The 21,158-nt window shown below is 39.1% G+C and overlaps 1 protein-coding gene across 3 annotated transcripts in view; it reads left to right on the forward strand.

The window, feature by feature from the left end:
* Positions 1-18,928, forward strand: part of LOC142104470 (carbohydrate sulfotransferase 5-like) — a 55,678-nt gene extending 36,750 nt beyond the window's left edge. Inside the window, exons 1-2 of one of the 3 annotated variants that reach the window (XM_075189150.1) lie at positions 7,533-7,835; positions 17,215-18,928. In XM_075189150.1, the coding sequence (XP_075045251.1) occupies positions 17,235-18,395 (1,161 nt within the window). In that variant the 5' untranslated portion in view covers positions 7,533-7,835; positions 17,215-17,234 and the 3' untranslated portion in view covers positions 18,396-18,928. Of the gene's footprint in view, positions 1-7,532; positions 7,836-17,212 lie in introns of those variants that run through there. The other 2 variants (XM_075189151.1, XM_075189149.1) reach the window with 2 other exon arrangements.
* Positions 18,929-21,158: the final 2,230 nt, after the last annotated feature.

Genomic DNA, 21,158 nt, shown 5'->3' on the forward strand with positions numbered 1-21,158 from the left:
CTACTTGTAGTGCAAGAGGGTGCATTTTAATAAGGAAGTTTTCCATTTGTGGCTTTTAAGATCTCATTAAAATGTTTGTTTTCTCACCACTATGTGCAAAGATTAAATTTCTCCATTCCCCTTGTGACATGATCAAGGTTTCTGCACCGATAATGGAGTAATTGAGTGGATTATTGAGTAGTTTTAAATGTTCTTTTGTTCTGTGATGTTTTACATATTCTTAAATGCCGCCAGGTGTGGCATCATGGATATAAAGATACCTCTATTATTAGTACTAACTAAATGGGTCAGTGTCATAACTGCAGAAACTATAGTGGTATTTCCCAGGGAACTTGAACACAGGGAAGCCCATGTGCCTTGAACAAGAGGGATACATGGGCTCACCAGCAATGTGTTCACCGGCCCAGTCATATCGCTCCAAATTGGTTAGCTATGGCAGACAAATCCCCTCAGCCAATTGGCTATTCTTGTTCAGACACCTGTCAGGGCTGGCGCGAACTTCAAGCACTTATTTGAATTTATGACATGGATGAAACAGGCTTTGGATCGATATAAGAAGCACTTGTTGCTGTGCCCTCGCTCTCTCACTCAGTTCAGAACAATGCAGAGTAGAGGTCAAGGCTCCTGTTGGACTGGCCTAGGATTGTGCCTGCTGCTCTGCTTATGGAAGTCTCCATTGATCTTGTTGCTGTGTGAACCTACCAAAAGCAGGAAGACATTGGACTTCACCCTTGCTGGCTGGTAGATGCATGAACGGTGATTATAATCCCTTTAGGGTAGGGTTGTTCAGTATGTTCTCTGTGTGGTAAACCCCTGTTTTTTTGCCAGCATTTATTATTATTCCTGTCTATGTGTGCTTCACACTCAGCTTCAAACTCACAGGTACGGGGTGGCCTCAGCTAGCACATAAGGCTCAGTGGGCAAAAACAGCTACACATAAGCCCAGTATTCTCAGACCTCTTATAGCTCATTGTAATGTGTAAGAAATACAACAACCATTTTTTTCTGTGCTTTTGTCCTGCACGTTTACCCAGTAAACTGACCTTCCAGTACAAATTTGTTTGCCCTTTAATAGTCCAGTACAAATTGCAAAAGAAAAGCGATTGCACTGAGCTGTAAATCATCATCTTTACCATACTGACAAACATGGCTTCCATATGACAAAAGAAAATTCTTATTCATACACGTAACACAATCTTCTGCATTCCCGTAGATGAATGGGTGTTCTTGGAACACACATTCCATCAGTATCTCTGGTCCTCAGGAAACAATTGTAGTTTGTGTAAACATATTAGAAGGGTAATGGAAATAGTTCTTAAATGAAATACCAAACTGGTAACTTCCTTGTGTACATACATAACTAAGTATACCTGTTTTCACATGTGCACAGTGAAATGAATAGGTTACAGCCAGAAATTGTAAATTTTAACACTCCCTATGTCTCATCCCCAAATCCCAACCTCCTCATTCCCCATTAGGCCACCAAAGATCAATTTGAACCACTGGATGATCTGAAAAATGTAGGACTGTATATTGTAGATGGTTATTTATATTTATAGCAGAATTTGTATTACATCTTCCGTTCCGTCATTCCATTATTAATGTTTTCAAAAACTTTCAAAACATTCCATTTCTATCCATTTTATAGTTCTGTAGTTTTTGTCTTTCCAGAATTTACAGATTCACTCTCGATTCCTGTATCTCACAATTTTTGTATACTGGTAATTCAGAAGCTTTATCCATGTTTTCTTCACCTGATTTCTGTGTTTTCTCCTAGATTATTCAGTAGTTATCAATTATTTCTGCTGATAAGATTCAATCCATATTTCTGTATGTTCACGATGCTCTCTCCTTAAATCACTCTGACAATTCTGAACTAGCAATGCTAATCACTATTTCCAGTTACTATCTACCTCCCCTTCTACTGAATTTTATTTCTCACTACCGATTAGTGTCTCTGTTTTGAGCTCCCTTTCTGTTATTTTTCCCCAGATATAGCGGCAGGCGAAATGTACGTCGGAAAAATGTCCTGGGAAGGAAAATCTAATTAATAAAAAATCCGCTAATTAAATAATGAAATCATGAATGTAACTGTACTGATCACTGTTATAGGAATCAAGGTAAAGGGGTAGATTTATCAAACTTTCTAAACATCAAAAGTGGAGGTGTTGCCCATAGCAACCAATCAGATTAAACTTATAACTTTCTAGATTTGCGTTCGGACACAAATTGCATTCAATTGCGTTCATTGGCGCAATGTCCGCTTCTGGGCATGAGCAGGTCTATTATAATTCAGTAATTTACTGAACTTAGTTCCTTAAGCACACATGGGCGGAAGGCATTTGGGGGTTTATACTGTATGTCTTAATCTTGTTTAGGCATATCTGTACTTACCTCTGTGTAATACTGAATGATAGGCATAGGCTTTTGCTAAATCAATTTGTTAGTATTTATCCTCCTCTGTCAACACAATAAAAAATTTTTTTTTTAAAGATCAGGGGCCTGATTCATTAAGGATCTTAACTTGAGAAACTTCTTATTTCAGTATCCTGGACAAAACCATGTTACAATGCAAGGGGTGAAAATTAGTATTCTGTTTTGCACATAAGTTAAATACTGTCTGTTTTTCATGTAGCACACAAATATCTTAACTTTAAATGTCAGTGTACAAATAAGCTATCAAGTATTTGTGTGCTACATGAAAAAACAGTCAGTATTTAACTTATGTGCAAAACAGAATACTAATTTGCCCCTTTTGCATTGTAACATGGTTTATTCCAGTAGACTGAAATAAGAAGTTTCTCAAATTAAAATCCTTAATGAATCAGGCCCCAGGTTTCTTTTTATCTCTACAATTATTTTCATTCTTTTACTGGCCCAATACTATACATTTAAATTGTTATTTATGTATATTATGTATTCTGTAAACATATTTCAAACTGATGTTCAGCTTCCGTCTTTGCTAACACGATTTTCTTTTTATATTTACAATTAATCAATATAGTCCAAGGTACAAAAATGTGTGAGCTCCCTATTTTTGTCTGGAAACTATACATGCCTACTGCGTGTGTGTATAATATATATATATATATATATATATATATATATATATATATATATATAGTGACAAAAGCACTGGGAAAGTGCTGAGTTTCACAGGTATATGTCCCAGGCTTCCTGCCTTGTGCATATTAAAACCCCACGAAGATTGATGTGTGTTGGAAAAGTTTCCCAAAGTGTGTTTCTCAGCTGTAAGGGAATATGGTACGGGTCCCTGGGGTTATGAATGGTGAGAGAGGGCGGGCTACATTCATCAGGTCCAATCTGAGTCTTCTGGGCCTCCAGGCTAAATGTGGGCTGATTTGCTACTGCACCTCTGTGTGGGTATTTAAAAAGCAGTCAGGCTGGACATGCAGTCTCTCAGACCTGGGGAGGAGGTTGGATGCCTTCTGAGAGACTCCGCAAATGGTGAGCTATTACCTCTATGTTTTGTATGTATGTGTGTGGGGCACAAGGTCCTTCCCAGGAGAGAAGGTCTTCCTATGTGTTTAGTTAGTGCTGGACAGGCAAGGTGTTTGTTTTGAAGTTTTCTTTGTTGTTCTCTATTTAATAAACCTTTCTGAGGTCAGTTATACCGAAAACCCTGGACTTGTGTGACTGTGGCTGTTGTTCACTACCATCTACCCCACGAGCTGGCACCTGTTCTCCTAATGCAGTCACAATGTTTATAAATTAAACAATAATTTCCAAAATCAGCCCTCCTAATATTAATACCTCACACTGGATAGCAGTTATTCCAACCTGGGGGTAAATGTATCAATGTCCGGATTCTTCAACTCCGGCGAGATCGGTGTCTTCAGCGCTTAAATTTAAAGCGGCGCTGCCTTGTAAAGGGAAGTTTCCCTTTACAAGGCAGAGCCGCTTTAAATTTAAGCGCTGAAGGCGCCGATCTCGCCGGAGTTGAAGAATCCGGACATTGATACATTTACCCCCTGATCTTAACCAGCAAAGGTGTTATCTAGATATGACAAAACAAACAGAGCCGGACAGTACTCATAGTGTAATCCTTTCAAACACCATATAATATGTTGAAATTCAGAAGTAAATTGTGCCCAATTGAAAGAAATCAAATAAGTCTTACCTGTGCAGATTCCTTGCTTATCTCCCTGACGCCGGCTTGGATTTAGTCACATAATAATAAATTCAAGAGTGACTTGTAAAAAAAACAACAAGCCACAAAGGTGGTCTCACATGTGGAACCTTCTAAAAAAAAAAAATTTAAAACCTGTCACGGAATTACAGAGATGACCGGTATTAGCGCAACTGAACAGGTAGGCGCGGAGTCTAATGTATCCCCGGTATTCACCAGGGACCCCCGCAAGGGAGTTTGTGCTTTTCTGCAGAGGGTACGCAGGTCGCGGTTCTCCAGGACAGTCACCGGTGTAGCGACAGTAGTAGACAGGCGTAGTCAGGCACCCCAGGTCAAAGCCAAACGAGCGGTGCGGTACACAGGGAAATTCCAGAGAGAAGCCAATTAGTCAAACCAGCCGGGCAGCGAAGTACCAAAACGTAACACAGGAGAATGGTAACAGGAAGCCGAGTCAGAACCGAAGAACACTGGACCAGAAGTTCAGGAAGCGCTGGAGCAGGAGTGAACCGATATTTTGGCACCCTACAGGTGTCAGAGGGGTTTATATAAACCATAAGATGCACTCTGATTGGGTGATGGAGATTCGGCGGTCAGACACTCTGACCGCCGACAGGTGAGCGGAGATAGCGTCCCGTTGGCCTAGCAACGGGACGCGGCTGAACTGAGCATGCACACACACAGCGTGCAGAGGAACACTGAAGCACCCTGTTGCTAGGTAACAGGAAGCGGCTGCCGAGAGGGTACAGGCGTCCGTCTCCTGCACCAAGTGTCCGTGCGGAGACGGCGCCTGACAAAACCCTTACACTAACATAATAGCTTCTCGCTTATCTTATGTTGTTTTAAGATAAACTATAAACTTTTTTGCATGTTAACATACAGCATGTAACATTTCGGCAGAGCGTACTGACACCCAGATTCAAATCGAAACACATCTTGAAATCCACTTAGATTTGAATACAGTCGGAACCATGCTCAAGTTCGGGGCTCTTTTTCAAAAGTTGCGTTCTGGTTTCAATCAGACCCATAATGTTTCTGCCAAATTTAGCAACACTTAATAAAAAACAACTTACACTATTGCAACAATTTTCTAATACAAAATAATCCAATTTAATGGCAGCCATGACTTATTTTTAGATAGAATCTGGGGGGCTTTTTAGAATTTAGTTCAACAAATTAATAGAAGTAGTGAAAAAAATTGATAACATTTTTAAAATGTGACATCATCCTAGTTGGTACTGGATTCACAAACACAATTGTAATGTTCCTCTATGTGTGGTGGGAGAAGATACCCGTATAGTAATCTGTAGTCCAAGAAAAGCTTTGAACTTAAGGAAATGTTCTTTCTTTCAAGTTCAAGAGTGTTAAAAAAAATGTTGCACGTCCTGTTTGGCCACCAGAGACTGGCTCTCGTATCGCAATTATTCCTAGAGTTCACCTGACTTTATCTCTGTTCCATGAGAATTTACACATTGTCTATAATTTTCTAACCCGTAATAAAATATTGAATTAATTAGGTTAAAATAAAAATATTGGTCCATAACCAAAGCATTGTTCCATGGGGGGAGATTCAATTCAGCGCAATGTGTCGTCCGGAACATCCACAAATATATATTGCGCCAATGTTATGGCAGGAATCTCACACCCATAGAGGTACGCAGAAAAAAAGACTGAAGATTTCTACCAGTGATGTCCACACGACACACCGCCAGCTATTGGATATCGCCCTATGTATTTCCATTTCTGTCCATCGTATCATTGTACCCCCCCCCCCCCCCCTCATTCTTTGTTTCCCCTACTTGGCACATGGGGAATAGGGGTACACCGGGACTAAAAAGATAAGGCTCAGTGCCAGCTACAGAACAATGATCCACAGGGACAGCAGAGGAGTCGTGTGGGTGGAGCGGGCACCGGTTGCCTCATTGTGTTCTCCATTGGCTGCAAATTATTTTTCTACTCTGTTATGAGTCTCCACAGCATATTATAGTGACACTCCCCAATTCCTCCTCAATGGTGGATACAATATAGAAGCAGTCATGTTGTCCTGTTATCCCAAACGCTTCTCTTAGCTTGTAGAGGTGAAAGATAAAGGAATCCCTTCCTACTTCATATGGCATGATGATGACAAGGAGACAGTGACAGATATAGAACGAGGGGACATTGAGACAGTGACGAATATAGAACCAGGGGACACAGAAACAGTGACAGATATAGAACCAGGGGACACAGAGACAGTGACAGAGAGAGAACCAGGGGACACAGGGACAGTGACAGATATAGAACCAGGGGACACAGAGACAGTGACAGAGAGAGAACCAGGGACACAGACAATGACAGATATAGAACCAGGGGACACAGGGACAGTGACGGATATAGAACCAGGGGATACAGAGACAGTGACGGATATAGAACCAGAGGACACAGGGACAGTGACAGATATAGAACCAGGGGACACAGAGACAGTGACAGATATAGAACGAGGGGACACAGAGACAGTGACAGATATAGAACGAGGGGACACAGAGACAGTGACGGATATAGAACCAGGGGACACAGGGACAGTGACGGATATAGAACCAGGGGATACAGAGACAGTGACGGATATAGAACCAGAGGACACAGGGACAGTGACAGATATAGAACCAGGGAACACAGAAACAGTGACAGATATAGAACCAGAGGACACAGGGACAGTGACAGATATAGAACCAGGGGACACAGAGACAGTGACAGATATAGAACCAGGGGACACAGAGACAGTGACAGATATAGAACCAAGGGATACAGAGACAGTGACAGATATAGAACCAGGGGATACAGAAACAGTGACAGATATAGAACCAGAGGACACAGGGACTCACACGTCCCGTACCTCATACATCACGTCCCACACCCTGTGCTCATTCCACAAGCTGTGCCATTGTTTAGTTATTGTCTGGTTTTTTTTTTATCAGAATACCTTCCTGCTCCATGATTGCATTGCATACGTTATACACCTATGTCAGGTGTTCTGTGTCCCAAAAACTGTCACTGTGCCCCCTAGGGAACCGCTCGGTCATAGTCATAGGCAACGTGAGCACCCCCAATCATTGTAAAAAATAGTAAATATATATATATATATATATATATATATATATATATATATATAGATATAGATATAAATATATATAGATATAAGTACACACACACACACACACACACACACACACACACACACACATATATATATATATATATATATATATATATACAAATATATATATATTTATATATATATATAATGTGTCACAGTGTCCCGTTGCTCTATAACTGTCACCAGTACTGTTGCTTGACCCTGCTCTATAAGAGTCCCTGCCCCACAGCCAGGAGCTGTTTGCTACCCCCCTCCCCAGAGGTTGGGCAGGATTCCATTGCTCCAGGTGATGCACTGACAATCCTCCTGGTAGGGGGTGGTCTGGGCAGCTCTGAGACCTGTCTCTCTGCAGTCTGGGACCCCATGTGAGGGCGGACACAGCCCGGGATCCCCCGCCCAGTCCCTGGGACCCGTGGCCACGTCTGAATGAAGCTCATTGTCCGAGGAGGAGGAGGAGAGGTGAGAGCTGGACTATCTTACACAACATAACACAACATAACACAACAGTTGCTGCATTTATTGCCATTCGTGCCCCGTTGAGAGTGCTATACACTTGTAGGTATACTTGTTTTATTTATTTATTCCTATATACACTTGCGGTGCAATTTTGTTTATTTGTTTTTATGCATTTGTTGTTTTATTTTGTTGCATTGTTTATTTTGAAATATAATTGTTGATGTATTTGTATTTACACATTTACGTGCGTATATTTCATGTACTCAATGCTCCTCTACTAAGGTGCAGTTTTACAGACGTTCTGCTAACCCTTGGATATCCAACCAGACAATACTTTCTTTAATCTAAACTGTACTGTACAATATGGACTGGATACAATAAGTTACTAGCCAGTAAATCACTGTAAAATGAGATACCTGTTATTTTGTGGCTGTTGTAGAATATATTGAATGTGATCTCATGCAAAAAAAATCGTTATATTGGGTCATTATTTACAAAAAAAAATAGAAATAAAATTGAGAATAAATCATTATTAGTTTTGTAAGCAGTAATTCTTCTTTTTTTTTAAATTGTCTAAATATTTAACAAATATTATGTATGTATATTTTATTTTGTACCTGCTTATTTTTGGTAGAACTAAATACATTTATACATGCATACATTTTTGTTTCTCCTAATATTGTTTTTCAGGCTTTATTCTCTGCCACATTAAAAGAAACACGGTCCCTTATACCCATGCATTATGATATCTAAAGTATTAAAATATTTTACAGTTTATGTAAACTATAAAGTTACTCCATTCACCACCTCAATATACCCTTCACCACCTCAATATACCCTCTGCGACTTTGATTCTTTAGCCTTTACCTCTTCAGACACGCGCCTGGACGCTAAACCCAATACCCCTCTGCTCCTGTTTACTCTTTCTACCCCCCCCCCCCCCCCCTATAATGTGAGTTCTCACAAGTAGGGTTGTCTACCTAATGTGACCACACTCCTTCTTCCCCATTATTCCCTATAATGTCTTATGCTGATTTTTTTTTTCGTGTGTGCTGTTGCGATTTGTTTTGTTAATTGCATCCATGCTCAATTGTACCCTTATTCCTGTTGTTAGATTTGTTGGTCACATAGAGATTATCTGTGACAGCAATATTGTATTAAAGAGAGTCACAACAAGGGTATAATTAAGCTGCTATCATATGTGCAACAATTGTCTAGAATGACAGGTTCCACAGTTGTCTGCATATATTTAGTTACATGTAAATAGGTGTTTTGTGTTGGATAGATGGTATCAGCAGCCTGTTATATTGAGTTAATGACTGTGAACGCTATGTCACTCTAATAAGCAATGGAGTTGTACAGTAGGCACTGGTTAATGCCTCTAATCCTGCTAACGCTTCATCTAAAGAGGGTAATTGTCTGAGATTAGACCTCTTTGCTTTACACTAGACTTATCACCCATCTGCTTATTTTGCTCATTCATGTATTGATCAGTGGTTAGAGCAAGTTTGTTACAAGTGATCTGAGAAGACTTTCAAAGTGTTTGAACCTGTCATCGATGGAGGTGTCCGGTTTGTAAGATGATAACATAGACCCATAAGATGTAAAGTAAAGCTGTATTCTATGGGCAGATTCATTAAAGAAAAGGAAAGCAAAAAAAAGAGTAACTTTGCACCTTGGCAAAACCATGTTGCATTGGAGGGGGAGGTACATTTAAAATATGGGGACAGATTTATAGCTGGGGATAGGGCATGTCCTAGATCAACTTTTAATGTCAGTGTAAAAATAAAGCTATCAAGCATTTGTGTGCTGCATGAAAAAACAGCCAGTATTTAACTTACGTGCAAAATAATAAACTAATTTGCACACCTTGCATTATGACATGGTTTTGTTCAGGAGATAACTTATTCACTTTTTTTTTACTTACTTTCCTTAATGAATGAGGCCCTATAAATTCATTAGGAACAAGTGACTCAGCTGAGGTAGGAGGCACAAAAGTGCCTCGTGCCTCCGTGATGTGTCTATTTCCTGAGCTAAAGATCGGTTTAGCCAACGGTTTGGCCTCTAGCGAGGGGTTGAGTTTGACTCTCAGCCCTATGGCACATAGATGTGTAGCAGAGATCTACTGTCAGCACAGGCTGGTTAATGTTAGCACCTGACACAGAAGAGCTGTCATTACTTAAAACACAGGAAATCACCACTGTAAGTAAATAGCAACAGTAGAAATTTCTGGTATTTGGAACCACCACATTCTACGGATGACTATGTACATCATTTTGGGATGGCTTTGGGGCTAAATTTTGAGTAAAGTCTTTTTCTTCGGAATTCAAAGTGAATACACCCTAAGTTAGTGTCATTTTTTTTTACTAGGAAAATAAGAGATAGACCCGTTAGACGGAAATAGGAGTCTTAACCCGCAGACCCGGCTCATTCCTGCTTTATTATCAGATTTGTGTGTTATAACTTGTAACAGTTGTTTTTAGATGAAATGTATTATTTTAAATTATTACTGAGATTAAGGGTTAAATATGTGTGGCCCTGTTGAAGGTTAGAGGGATGCCCCAGGTGTTCCCCCCGATTTTATTTCTATTTTAACTAATTATATGAGTACATCTCAGTATGTGCCAAAAGTGTGTATCTGGTCCGTAAATCAAATCTAAAGGGATCTTGTTCTATTGCGAGTTTTAGGCACTTTATAGCTATGTGACGATGTCTAACTAGTAGTTTTCTGTGTCTTATGAGGGATGTATGCTTTTACAGACTTATTGTATAACATCAGTACAAGTCCCTCCGTTTATATTGATGTTAATATGTTACTTACACCACCATTAGGCGGACCTAGGCGTTTGCCTAGGGCGACAATTTGCAAGGGGCGGCTAAAACGCTGAATGAGTCATAATGTCACTCGTCCAGTAGCCTCTTGGCAAACGTATCTCAAGATGCGTTTCAATTTGAATCTGGGGGGTATATTTACTAAACTGCGGGTTTGAAAAAGTGGAGATGTTGCCTATAGCAACCAACCAGATTATAGCTGTCATTTTGTAGAATGTACGAAATAAATAATAACTAGAATCTGATTGGTTGCTATAGGCAACATCTCCACTTTTTCAAACCCGCAGTTTAGTAAATATACCCCCTCTGTATACGTACACTCTGCCTAAAAGGTGGTGTATGTGAGTACACACAATGGACTGATTATATGCACAAGCCTCTGTACAATATAAGGTCATATCGGAACGCATGCAAAAAAAATTATATTATAAAATAAATGAACAACTCTAAACCGTATAATCATTATTAAAAATATGAATTTAAAGAAAATATGTATTTTTTTTTAATATATTTTGTTTACATTAAATACATAAAGATGTTTTTAATGCGGACTGTACGTACAATGCCTTTTTATAGTCTATCTTAGTTGCATACACATGGTTTGTGCTTGCTAGTGGCACGCATACGTGTAGTTTGTAAGACAAAGACCGTGCCAGTCATCACTATCAGCCGGCACTTACACCTGCTCTGTAACTGGCACAAGTAAAACGGGTGCGCTTAATATGCTTTTTCATTGTATTTTTGCTAGTGTTAAAAAGATCATTTTAAGTTTTCCAATGCGTGTAAATGCGTCAGACATGCAGAAGTGGAACGGGCAGCGCAATAAAAAGACACGCCCACAATGCAGGGGAATGAATCGCAGATAAAAACGACAATGTCCATATTAACAATTAAAAATAATGATTGCTACTCTCCAAGCCATTTACAAGCAATTTACATATATTAAAACCACATATAAAACACATTTAAAGATCCGCCGGTGAGTATCTAACAAGGAGTGGACACACATTACCAGAGAGGAAGTTTACACTGCTTGAAAAACATCATTTTCAGTTGTGTAATAGAAGTTGCGAAGGAGAAGTTGTAATATAACAAACGTATCTGAAAGTGACTCTCTCCTGGCTACAAACTTTTATTATAATAGATTATTTGTATTTCTTAGATTACAATCAGTCAGCTGGCATACATGACGGCAATAACTGAGTGAGATGTGAGCTATCATATCTCCCTTTATAAGCTAATGTTAGTCCACCTTTACACTGTCCATAACCGGTATTTGTATTAGAACGCTATTAATGCCGCGTTAGAACAGGTTTAAGTTGCTGGACATTGTTTTAACCGACATTCACTGTAAGGCTGAGTACATACTACACAAAATCCCGATCAGCAGCCGATTCCTGTGTACACACTGTACACGTTTTACACCATTTACCTTCAGATCTGTGCTCTTCATCTGTCATAACCATCGGCTGAAAAGCTGGTGACTCTGCACACTCCATAGAGATCTATAGACACTGCCGGTCCTGAGTGCTTACACACTGCAGGATTGGAACAACATTGTTCCATCGTTGAACGAGATTTTTAGTTCAGTTTAAAAATCAAAGGAAACGATACGATGTGCTATGGACTGATAATCATTTATTGTTGAAGTGTACACACTAATGCGATATCGGGCCGAACGGTCGTTTATCGTTTGATTGACCCGATAATCGTCTAAAAACACTGTGGTGTGTACCCAGCCTTAGTATGGAAGGAGACTAGATTCAGGGAATATTAACCTTTGGACGGTAGATAGACAGACAAGACTTGCTTACCACGACCTATACTTGCATGTAGTTACTACTTTTGAAGTGTCACCTTATTTCCAAAATTAGCAGCCCCTGAACAGAGAAGAGTGAAGATGGAAGAAAATTAAGCAGCTTTTCTCTCTGAAAGCTTTTTGCGGACATGTCACTAACGCATATCATCATAATCATCATCATTTATTCATCGGGTGCCATGGATTCCACAGCGTTCTATAGTCAGCACGACACAAACAGAACATAATATAGATCAATATTGGAGCAAGAGAACGAACAACAGCGGAAGACACAGCTTAGAACTTAAAGACGTCTTTACAAGAGGATAAGGAGGTGAGGACAGGAGACGGGAGTCAGAGAGGACCCTGCTCGTCAGAGCCAACATTCTAGAGAGGAAACAAACGGAGACAATGGGGTTGGTGGGAATTGGGTGGAATGGGCCTGTGGAGCCTGTGGAGGGAGTTGTCTTAGAATAGGGCAGGGTAGTCAAGCGTGAAGAGGTATTTTATTAGGAGCACTTGAAAAATTGGAGGTCGGTGGCGATTCTGGCCTGGCGGGACAGGGAGTTCCAAAGGTGGAGGCATATTTTCTATCGGGGAGAGATGCAGGAGTACAAACATCAGTTTCTGGCAGTGACACCCGCACACTTAGGGATTACGTATATGCATGCTAGACACACCCAAATAATACACAACGCTACCCAACAAATTACATCACTTAAAAAGTGTTCAATTACCATAACAGGACAAATCGTTATAAAAGAAAATTCACATTGAAAACTGTTTAATTGGATTGTATTTTGCAGTGATATAAAGAGTACCTGATATGCAGACCCCCAAAAAATTCCAGTTTTGCTGGACAGATTCAGGTGCTGCAGGAGAGACAGAATGTTTATTTTGTAAACGACAGCCCCTGCCCATTTTGCAGAGTACCTAAAAATTATCTGCAAAAGAAACACTGTTTGTGTCCACAGGGCAAGTTTAGACGGGTTGTGCAAACAGCTCATCCTCCATCAACAACAGTAGGTCTGTCTTCCATAGCACAAAGAACTACTACTATATAAATACATCGATGATGAACTACTGAACAGAACAAAATGTATTGAATTTCATAGAACTGACACCTCTTGTGTCAAGAGCTCTGATTGGACGACAATGGCAAATGGTTTTTGCCTTGCGCTTCTGTTAGATGGGTTCGGAGGGAGAGTTACAGTATAATTTAAGTTTTTAGTGAAATTTTTATGTAGTCCATCTCTTTAGGGCCTCATCTCGGGATCAGTATAATAGCACCATCATATTCCAGAGTGATGTACAATACACTGTAACGTTTCAATTACTCATTCAATACTTTGTACTTCAATCATTTTTAGTTTTTTTTAATGAATAACTCAATTAATTGAAAATTATATTTTTGATTGTCTAGGAATATATAGAATTTAATGTTGTTTTATTTTTTATTATTATTGATCATATTGTTACATAAAAGTAAATATTTGTGGATTATTTTCCCTTTGAAGATTTTGTTTATCATGATTCCGCATAACTCTGGAATAACATTTAATGATTAAAAACGTTTTGATTGTATCACCCATAAGAAGATTATTCTTTTATGTTTGACTTTGCCTGTGAACGCTTTTAAACCAAAGGCTACCCTGTTTTAGCAGATACATGCTGCCCCCAAGTGGCACTGTCTAGGATTGCAGTGAGATTATTTGAAAGAATTTAAACTATTTAGCTGTTGAGCGTGAAATAATTGTGTCCTTTGTTTAAGAAGATGAAATATTGACAAACTAAATGCACACTTACAAAATTCCATCTGTCTGTTCACTGTATAAGTAGGTAAGTGGGAATTAGGGGACAAATATGTGGGAAAATATACTCAAAACAAAAAATATATCATAACATTGAGCTATTAGGGGGATATTCAATTGTTAGCGAGTTTTTTTTTCCCTCTCACGTAAAAAAAAAAATCCCCCGCAGGTTTTTGACGGCAATAGCGACCGTTTTGAGTTAGCGCAGCAGGAAAACTCGTGCAATTCAATTGAACAAGAGGGAACGCTGGCCCCGCGCGATAAAAATTGTGTTCGCAAGATTTTAGGGGACTGAAGGGGAGTTTTAACGCTGTCATGTATAACACAAATAAAGGTTTTGCATATATTTCCATACATTAGATCGCATTACACAATGATGATATCTACATTACAGTTCTTTCTTTAGCATATTTTTTTTAATTTAACTTTTTTATACCATACAATCATCTATACCACGTTAAAACACATTACTACATTCATATTTGTACCAAAAACATACATATAAATTAATTAGTGATTTAAAAAAAAAAAATGTTTGATTTTTTTATTATTTCATTATTTTTTCACAAGAAAATCAACTTACACAAGCTAGGCATTAGTGATAAACATAAGTTTAACTTTTTTTCCACATTTTTATATGATTTGCAATACTTTTCAGAGGTTTTTTATTTTTATCACACCCCAAAGAGGTGTGAGATAAAATAGCATATTTGCCTTTTTAACGCACCGCGTTAAAAAACAATTGAATAGCTCTTAACGCGGCGGCCTCTCGCACACCCTATACTTTCAATAGACCGTCTACCAGAGCACGAGAGGACCGTTTCATGAAAAAAACGGAGCGTTAAAAATGGAATTGAATCGCGGGTAAAGTTAACCCGCTCGAAAATGATAAAAAAACAGCGTTAAAATGACCAAAAAACCAACTCGCTGACACCTCCTCACTTTTGTTTTATGTTTTTTTCCCAGGGATGGGAGATGTCCCACAGATTAGAGGAACACCTCTTATGAGCAATGGTGTTTTGATAACACTTTTATTAGTAGTTCATTGTGAATATGTTGCATTCTCCTTGATTTCAGATTTACACAATAGCTATATATTAGTGTTGGCTATTGTTGAACCTTCAGTTAGCTACAGGGGTCTTGCCTTGCAATGCCCAAAAAGGTCACAATATCCTAAATGTAGTGCTCTAGTATAAAAAGGCATTTCGTCATCATCATCACCATCACCATCATTTATCATCATCACCATCATTTATCATCATCACCATCACCATCATTTATCATCATCACCATCATTTATCATCATCATCATCACCATCATCCTATTTTCTTTATAACATTTGCAAAGCAAGACCATGGCCCATCATTTGATTCAGTTTTCACAGAAACAAATGTAATGAATATGTTTTGATGTACGTGTTGGGCCTGATTGATTAAGGAAAGTAAGGGGAAAAAAGAAATAAGTGTTCTCCTGGACAAACCATGTTGCAATGCTTAGGGGTGCAAATTATTGTATTACTTTGCAAATAAGTTAAATACTTTTTGTTTTTCATGTAGCACACAAATACTTGATAGCTTTATTTTTACACTGACATTTGAAGGTGATCCAGGGCATGCCCTCCCCCAACTATAAATCTGTCCCCACATTTTAAATATACCGCTCCCTCCAATGCGACATGGGTTTGCCAAGGTGCAAAGTTACCCATTTTGTTTTGCTTTACTTTCCTTATAAAAGCTAGTAATGGAATATGTACTAAAATAATTAGATATCTCCATTGTTAAATACACTGTGGTAATACAGCCTTTGTCATTATATATATATATATATATATATATATATATATATAGAGGGTGAGTCAAAAGTCCCAGTACACCCTTTTATTTCAAAAACTCTACAGGAATTGGGCCGATAGGCCGATTTCAAGATGGCGCCCATGTTTGGTACATACCGTAAAAGATAGACCACGTCACCCATACCTTACTGGAGTGTTCAGGTTTCCCAATTCCTATATACATTTTTGAAATAAAAGGGTGTACTGCGACTTTTGACTCACCCTGTATATATACTCATGATACTCATGCATTCTAGTCAAATCAAGCTACTTAAGGTGTTAAAAAGGTTCTTGTCATCTTCATCGCCACACACACACGCCGCTAGGCTTTTATATATTAGATAATGCTAAGAATTTAGTAGGTCAGTGTAGTATATAACTCCGCCCAGCAGGTGGCGCTGCAGCTTGAGCACTCTGTCACCCGGTAGTTTTTTAAACACACACACACACACACACACGCCGCTAGGCTTTTATATATTAGATATATATATATATATATATATTATTTTTTTTATTTTTTATTTTTTTTTTTGAAAGTAGCTGTGATTTATTTTTTGTCTATATGTTTTTTTGTATCTTTTACTTGTTGATTTTATTTTATGCTAGTTTTATGTTTTGCTGAATTTGTGTTTTATGTGCATTCTTTGTAGGGTGTATGTTTTGCCTTATATATGTAGCCATTTAAGCTTAATGCTGTACTACCACATTGTAAAACATTTTAATAAGCTGACCCTCCCCCATACGGAATTCTGGGGGTTACTTTTTGCAGCCGTTGTTATTGGGGCTCCTCTGTTCCTCTTACAAGTCCCGTAGCTTGGGGGGAAGGGGGGGTGATGGTATGTGTGTGAGAGGGGGGACCAAGTGAAAGCTACAAACAAAAGATTGCAACCAACGATTGGTCCTCCTGCTCACCCTCCCCCTTTCCGGCCATTTGAAGTTGGTTAACTAAATTGATTTGCCGCTACTGTGCTACTTTGACATCTATAGGAGCTGAATACTGTATATGCAATAACAGTGTTTATAGTTAACTTGCCAGGCTTTCTTTTGTTCCTCTGCTGAAAGTTGCAATGTCAGGAGTGGGTGTTTTTTTTTTTTAAGAGAGCAGACACAGAGTGACTGACAGATTTGCATGATTGCTTTTCAGGAATCTTAATAATACCTACCTTGCTACATTCTTATAATATTTAATGTTCTTCCTTGCAGAGAGGCTGGTTAAGTGGAAATCATGGTCAAGATACGGATTAAGGGCTCCGTAGCTACAGGACTTCTCGTGCTCCAAACAATATTTCTAGTCTTTTTGTACTCAAGACAAAGTGGTCACCTATCAGGCGCCGATGGAAAAGAGAAGGTCCATCTTCTTATCATTTCATCCTGGAGGTCCGGGTCATCTTTTGTCGGGCAAATCTTCAGCCAGCACCCAGATGTTTTCTACCTGATGGAGCCAGCCTGGCACGTGTGGATGACCATGTTCTACAACAATGCCCACGTTCTGCACATGGCAGTGAGGGACCTGGTAAGGTCCGTGTTCCTGTGCGACATGTCTGTATTTGACTCCTACATGCCAAAAGAGAGGAATATTTCATACCTGTTCCAGTGGGCGGTCAGCAGAGCATTGTGTACGACACCAGCCTGTAATTCCTTTTCCCGTGACAATATCGTTAACGAGTCGCAATGTAAAAAGCTATGTGCAAAATCTCCTTTTGACAGAGTGGAACAATCATGTAACACATACAGTCATATCGTCATAAAAGAAGTCCGCTTCTTTGACTTAAAAGTGCTGTACCCTCTTCTCACCGATCCTTCTCTCAACTTGAAAATAATCCACCTAGTCCGGGATCCTAGAGCTGTCGCAAAATCCCGCGAGCAGACGAAAAAATCGTTTACCATAGACAACGCAATTGTCCTCAACAACAACGGGACAAGGTTGGTGGACAGCAAGTACCAGGTGATCCAGGAGATATGTCGAAGTAACATTCAGATGTATGAAACGGCCACCCACAAGTCTCCCGACTTCCTTAAAGACCGGTACATGTTGGTGAGGTACGAAGACGTGGTTCAAGACCCCTTGAGGGAAATCAAAGAGATGTATAAATTTGCGCAGTTAAAACTTACCGATAAGCTTGGGAAATGGATTTACAACATCACGCATGGCGAGAGTACCGGAAACAAGAAGGAGGCTTTCGTTATAACATCACGCAACGCCGTCAACGTTTCCCAAGCCTGGCGTCACGCCCTTCCGTTTCAGAAAGTGAAACAGATACAAGATGTATGTAAAGGGGTTATGAATCTGTTCGGATACCAGCTTGTAGACTCGGAGGAGGAACAGAAAGACTTATCTACGGAAGTTGTTTTACCGAGGCGAAAGTATCTGTTCAGTTGGTCGTGATTTCAAGAAGTGAAGTGACAATTTGCACTTTTATACTCTTTTACTACTTTGGTTGGTTTGTATTTATTAATTTAACTCTGTGAGCTATTGAAAACAATTTTTTTTTTTTTACGAGAGTACGAAATGTATCAAGGATTTGAGGGGAAAAAATTTGAACATAAATTTATATATTTACATTTTTAACCTCCTTAAGTTAAATAATTGTGGTTATAGTGTTCAGAGATGTGTTTAGTTTTATACTTGTCAAGGCAAATACATATATCGTAAAGGGTAAAAATGCCTTAAATAATAATAATAATAAAAAAAAATGTAAAAAAACCAGTAGTTCTTGTTGGCTCTAACATGGGGCCCCGGATATTAATGTTTTCATGGATGTTGTTGGGCCTCAGAGAGGTCAGCAGTTCTTAGTAAATTAATGTACTGCCTTTGCAAGAACATATATTTAAAACAGACTTAGGGGTAGATTTACTAAACTGCGGGCTTGAAAAAGTGGAGATGTTGCCCATAGCAACCAATCAGATTCTAGCTGTCATTTTGTAGAATGTACTAAATAAATGATTACTAGAATCTGATTGGTTGCTATAGGCAACATCTCTACTTTTTCAAACCCGCAGTTTAGTAAATATACCCCCAAGACTTTCAAAATTGAAATTAGATAAGTCAATGGGTCCAGATGAGGTACAGCCAAAAGTATTAAAAGAACTAAAAGTGGTGCTTTCAGCGTCATTAATCAAGGTTTTTTTTTTTTTCCCTTAAACTTTTTATTTGAAGTTTTCAAACAATGCGAAAGAACAAAACAATTCTCAGAAGACTTTAGGGCAGGCCTGTCCAACCTGCGGCCCTCCAGGTGTTGTGAAACTACAAGTCCCAGCATGCCCTTCCAGCTATCAACAGGTTGTCTACTGGCAAAGCATGCTGGGGCTTGTAGTTTCACAACACCTGGAGGGCCGCAGGTTGGACAGGCCTGCTTTAGGGCATGAAATGTACAATATATACCAGGGGCAAACGCAGGATTTGTAGAGGGGGGTTTCCACACCACGCCGCCAGTGGGCGTGACCAGTATACATGGCGGCGCAGCTATAATATTAGACAGTGCTTGACTGCTCTCCAACTCTTCCTATCCCTATAATATACATGGGCAATGCTGCCTGCACTACTGTTAGGTGCACGCAGCTCTCCCTTTTCAATCAGAGCTGTGTGAAGCAGGGGCAGGGTCCAGCCACCTCAATTATACAGTGCCCCAGGCTTGGATGGGGGTTTCCAGGCACTAGTAGACCCCCTCGGTTTGCCTATGATATACCACGCTGTTTGAATACAGGTGAGTTATATGCAGGTTCTCAAACAATAACTACTAAATAATCTCCATCTTGAAAACATCTAAAACTAGTAAACAGAACTCAACGCTGATTGAACTGGTCCGTGCAGTGCACATTGAAAACTATAACATGTAAGTATAGTTTGTAAACACAGAGAGGTTCATAACAAGGAGAAATGATATAAATAAATAAATCGGGTGTTTGTACCCAGTTACCTAATAAGAAACCAATTAGTTGTTTGGTATAAGCAACGATAAGCAGAATACTATTCTGCTTATCGTTGGTTAATGTATGGTCTCCAATTGGATAGAATTTAAGTACCCCCCCTTTTTCGACATCTGGAAAAGCTGCTTTTCTATCAAAGAAATGGATTTCTAACCATTCTGGGTTTACATCATTTAATTGAGGAGGAGAGGAATTTGGTATTTTGGATTGTTGGTTTTTTTTGCAGCCGATCTGCCAAAACTGGTTTGATATTATTAGAATGCAGTTTATCTTTCCAGATATCAAAATGACATAGAAAAAAAGGGGTTGCAGTAGTGTGCAGGAACTAGTTACAGACAATAACGTGATCCGTGGGTAATTAATATTATTTTATTAAACACTTAGGGGTATATTTACTAAACTGGGGGTTTGAAAAAGTGGAGATGTTGCCTATAGCAACCAATCAGATTCTAGCTGTCATTTTGTAAAATGTACTAAATAAATGATAACTAGAATCTGATTGGTTGCTATAGGCAACATCTCCACTTTCTCCCCAGCAGCTATTTCCCAGGTGCTCCACCCGGCTCTTGGAGCCCAACAGAGTCCTATTATAATAGAATATACCATTATTTCTCCTATTAGAACAGGCGCTATATGAGCACTACAGCCAGCGGTGTGTGTTAGACCACTGACCACCAGTCTGACCAGCCCTGGCAGGTGTGGGCAATAACCTCTAACATTGTTCAATATTATTGAAACCCGGCTGCTTCTTGATGCCCCCACCCGGCTGGCAAAATTTTCTGGCTTATATTATATTATTGTATTAATACATAATAAATATGAGCTTAAATGTTAAAATACAATATACAACATACAAATATATAAAATTCACATCGCCTGTATGACACAAAAATAATATACTGTTATGAGCAAAATGACTTAAAAGTAGTAAAGGTCGAGTTAAAAAAAAGCCGGGACCTTATTCCAGAATCCGGATACTTTCCGGCTTTGCTAGAAATTATGATTACAATTGGCACTTTCTTTTCGACATTCTGGACGGGTTCTTCAGCTATAAAAGGCCTCTTTTGGGCCCAATATATTTGCGTTCTATGGAGCGTTTTGAAACGTGCTTCCTGCAACTGCGCTGAGGTCAAACATTTTGAATGTCCGATCTTGATATTCAATGTAAACCAATTATTACCATTGGTAGTTGCTTTATAAGTTCATAGTATAGAATAGAGAT

This window comes from Mixophyes fleayi, chromosome 10, assembly GCF_038048845.1.
Source record: "Mixophyes fleayi isolate aMixFle1 chromosome 10, aMixFle1.hap1, whole genome shotgun sequence".
NCBI classification, from domain to species: domain Eukaryota; kingdom Metazoa; phylum Chordata; class Amphibia; order Anura; family Limnodynastidae; genus Mixophyes; species Mixophyes fleayi.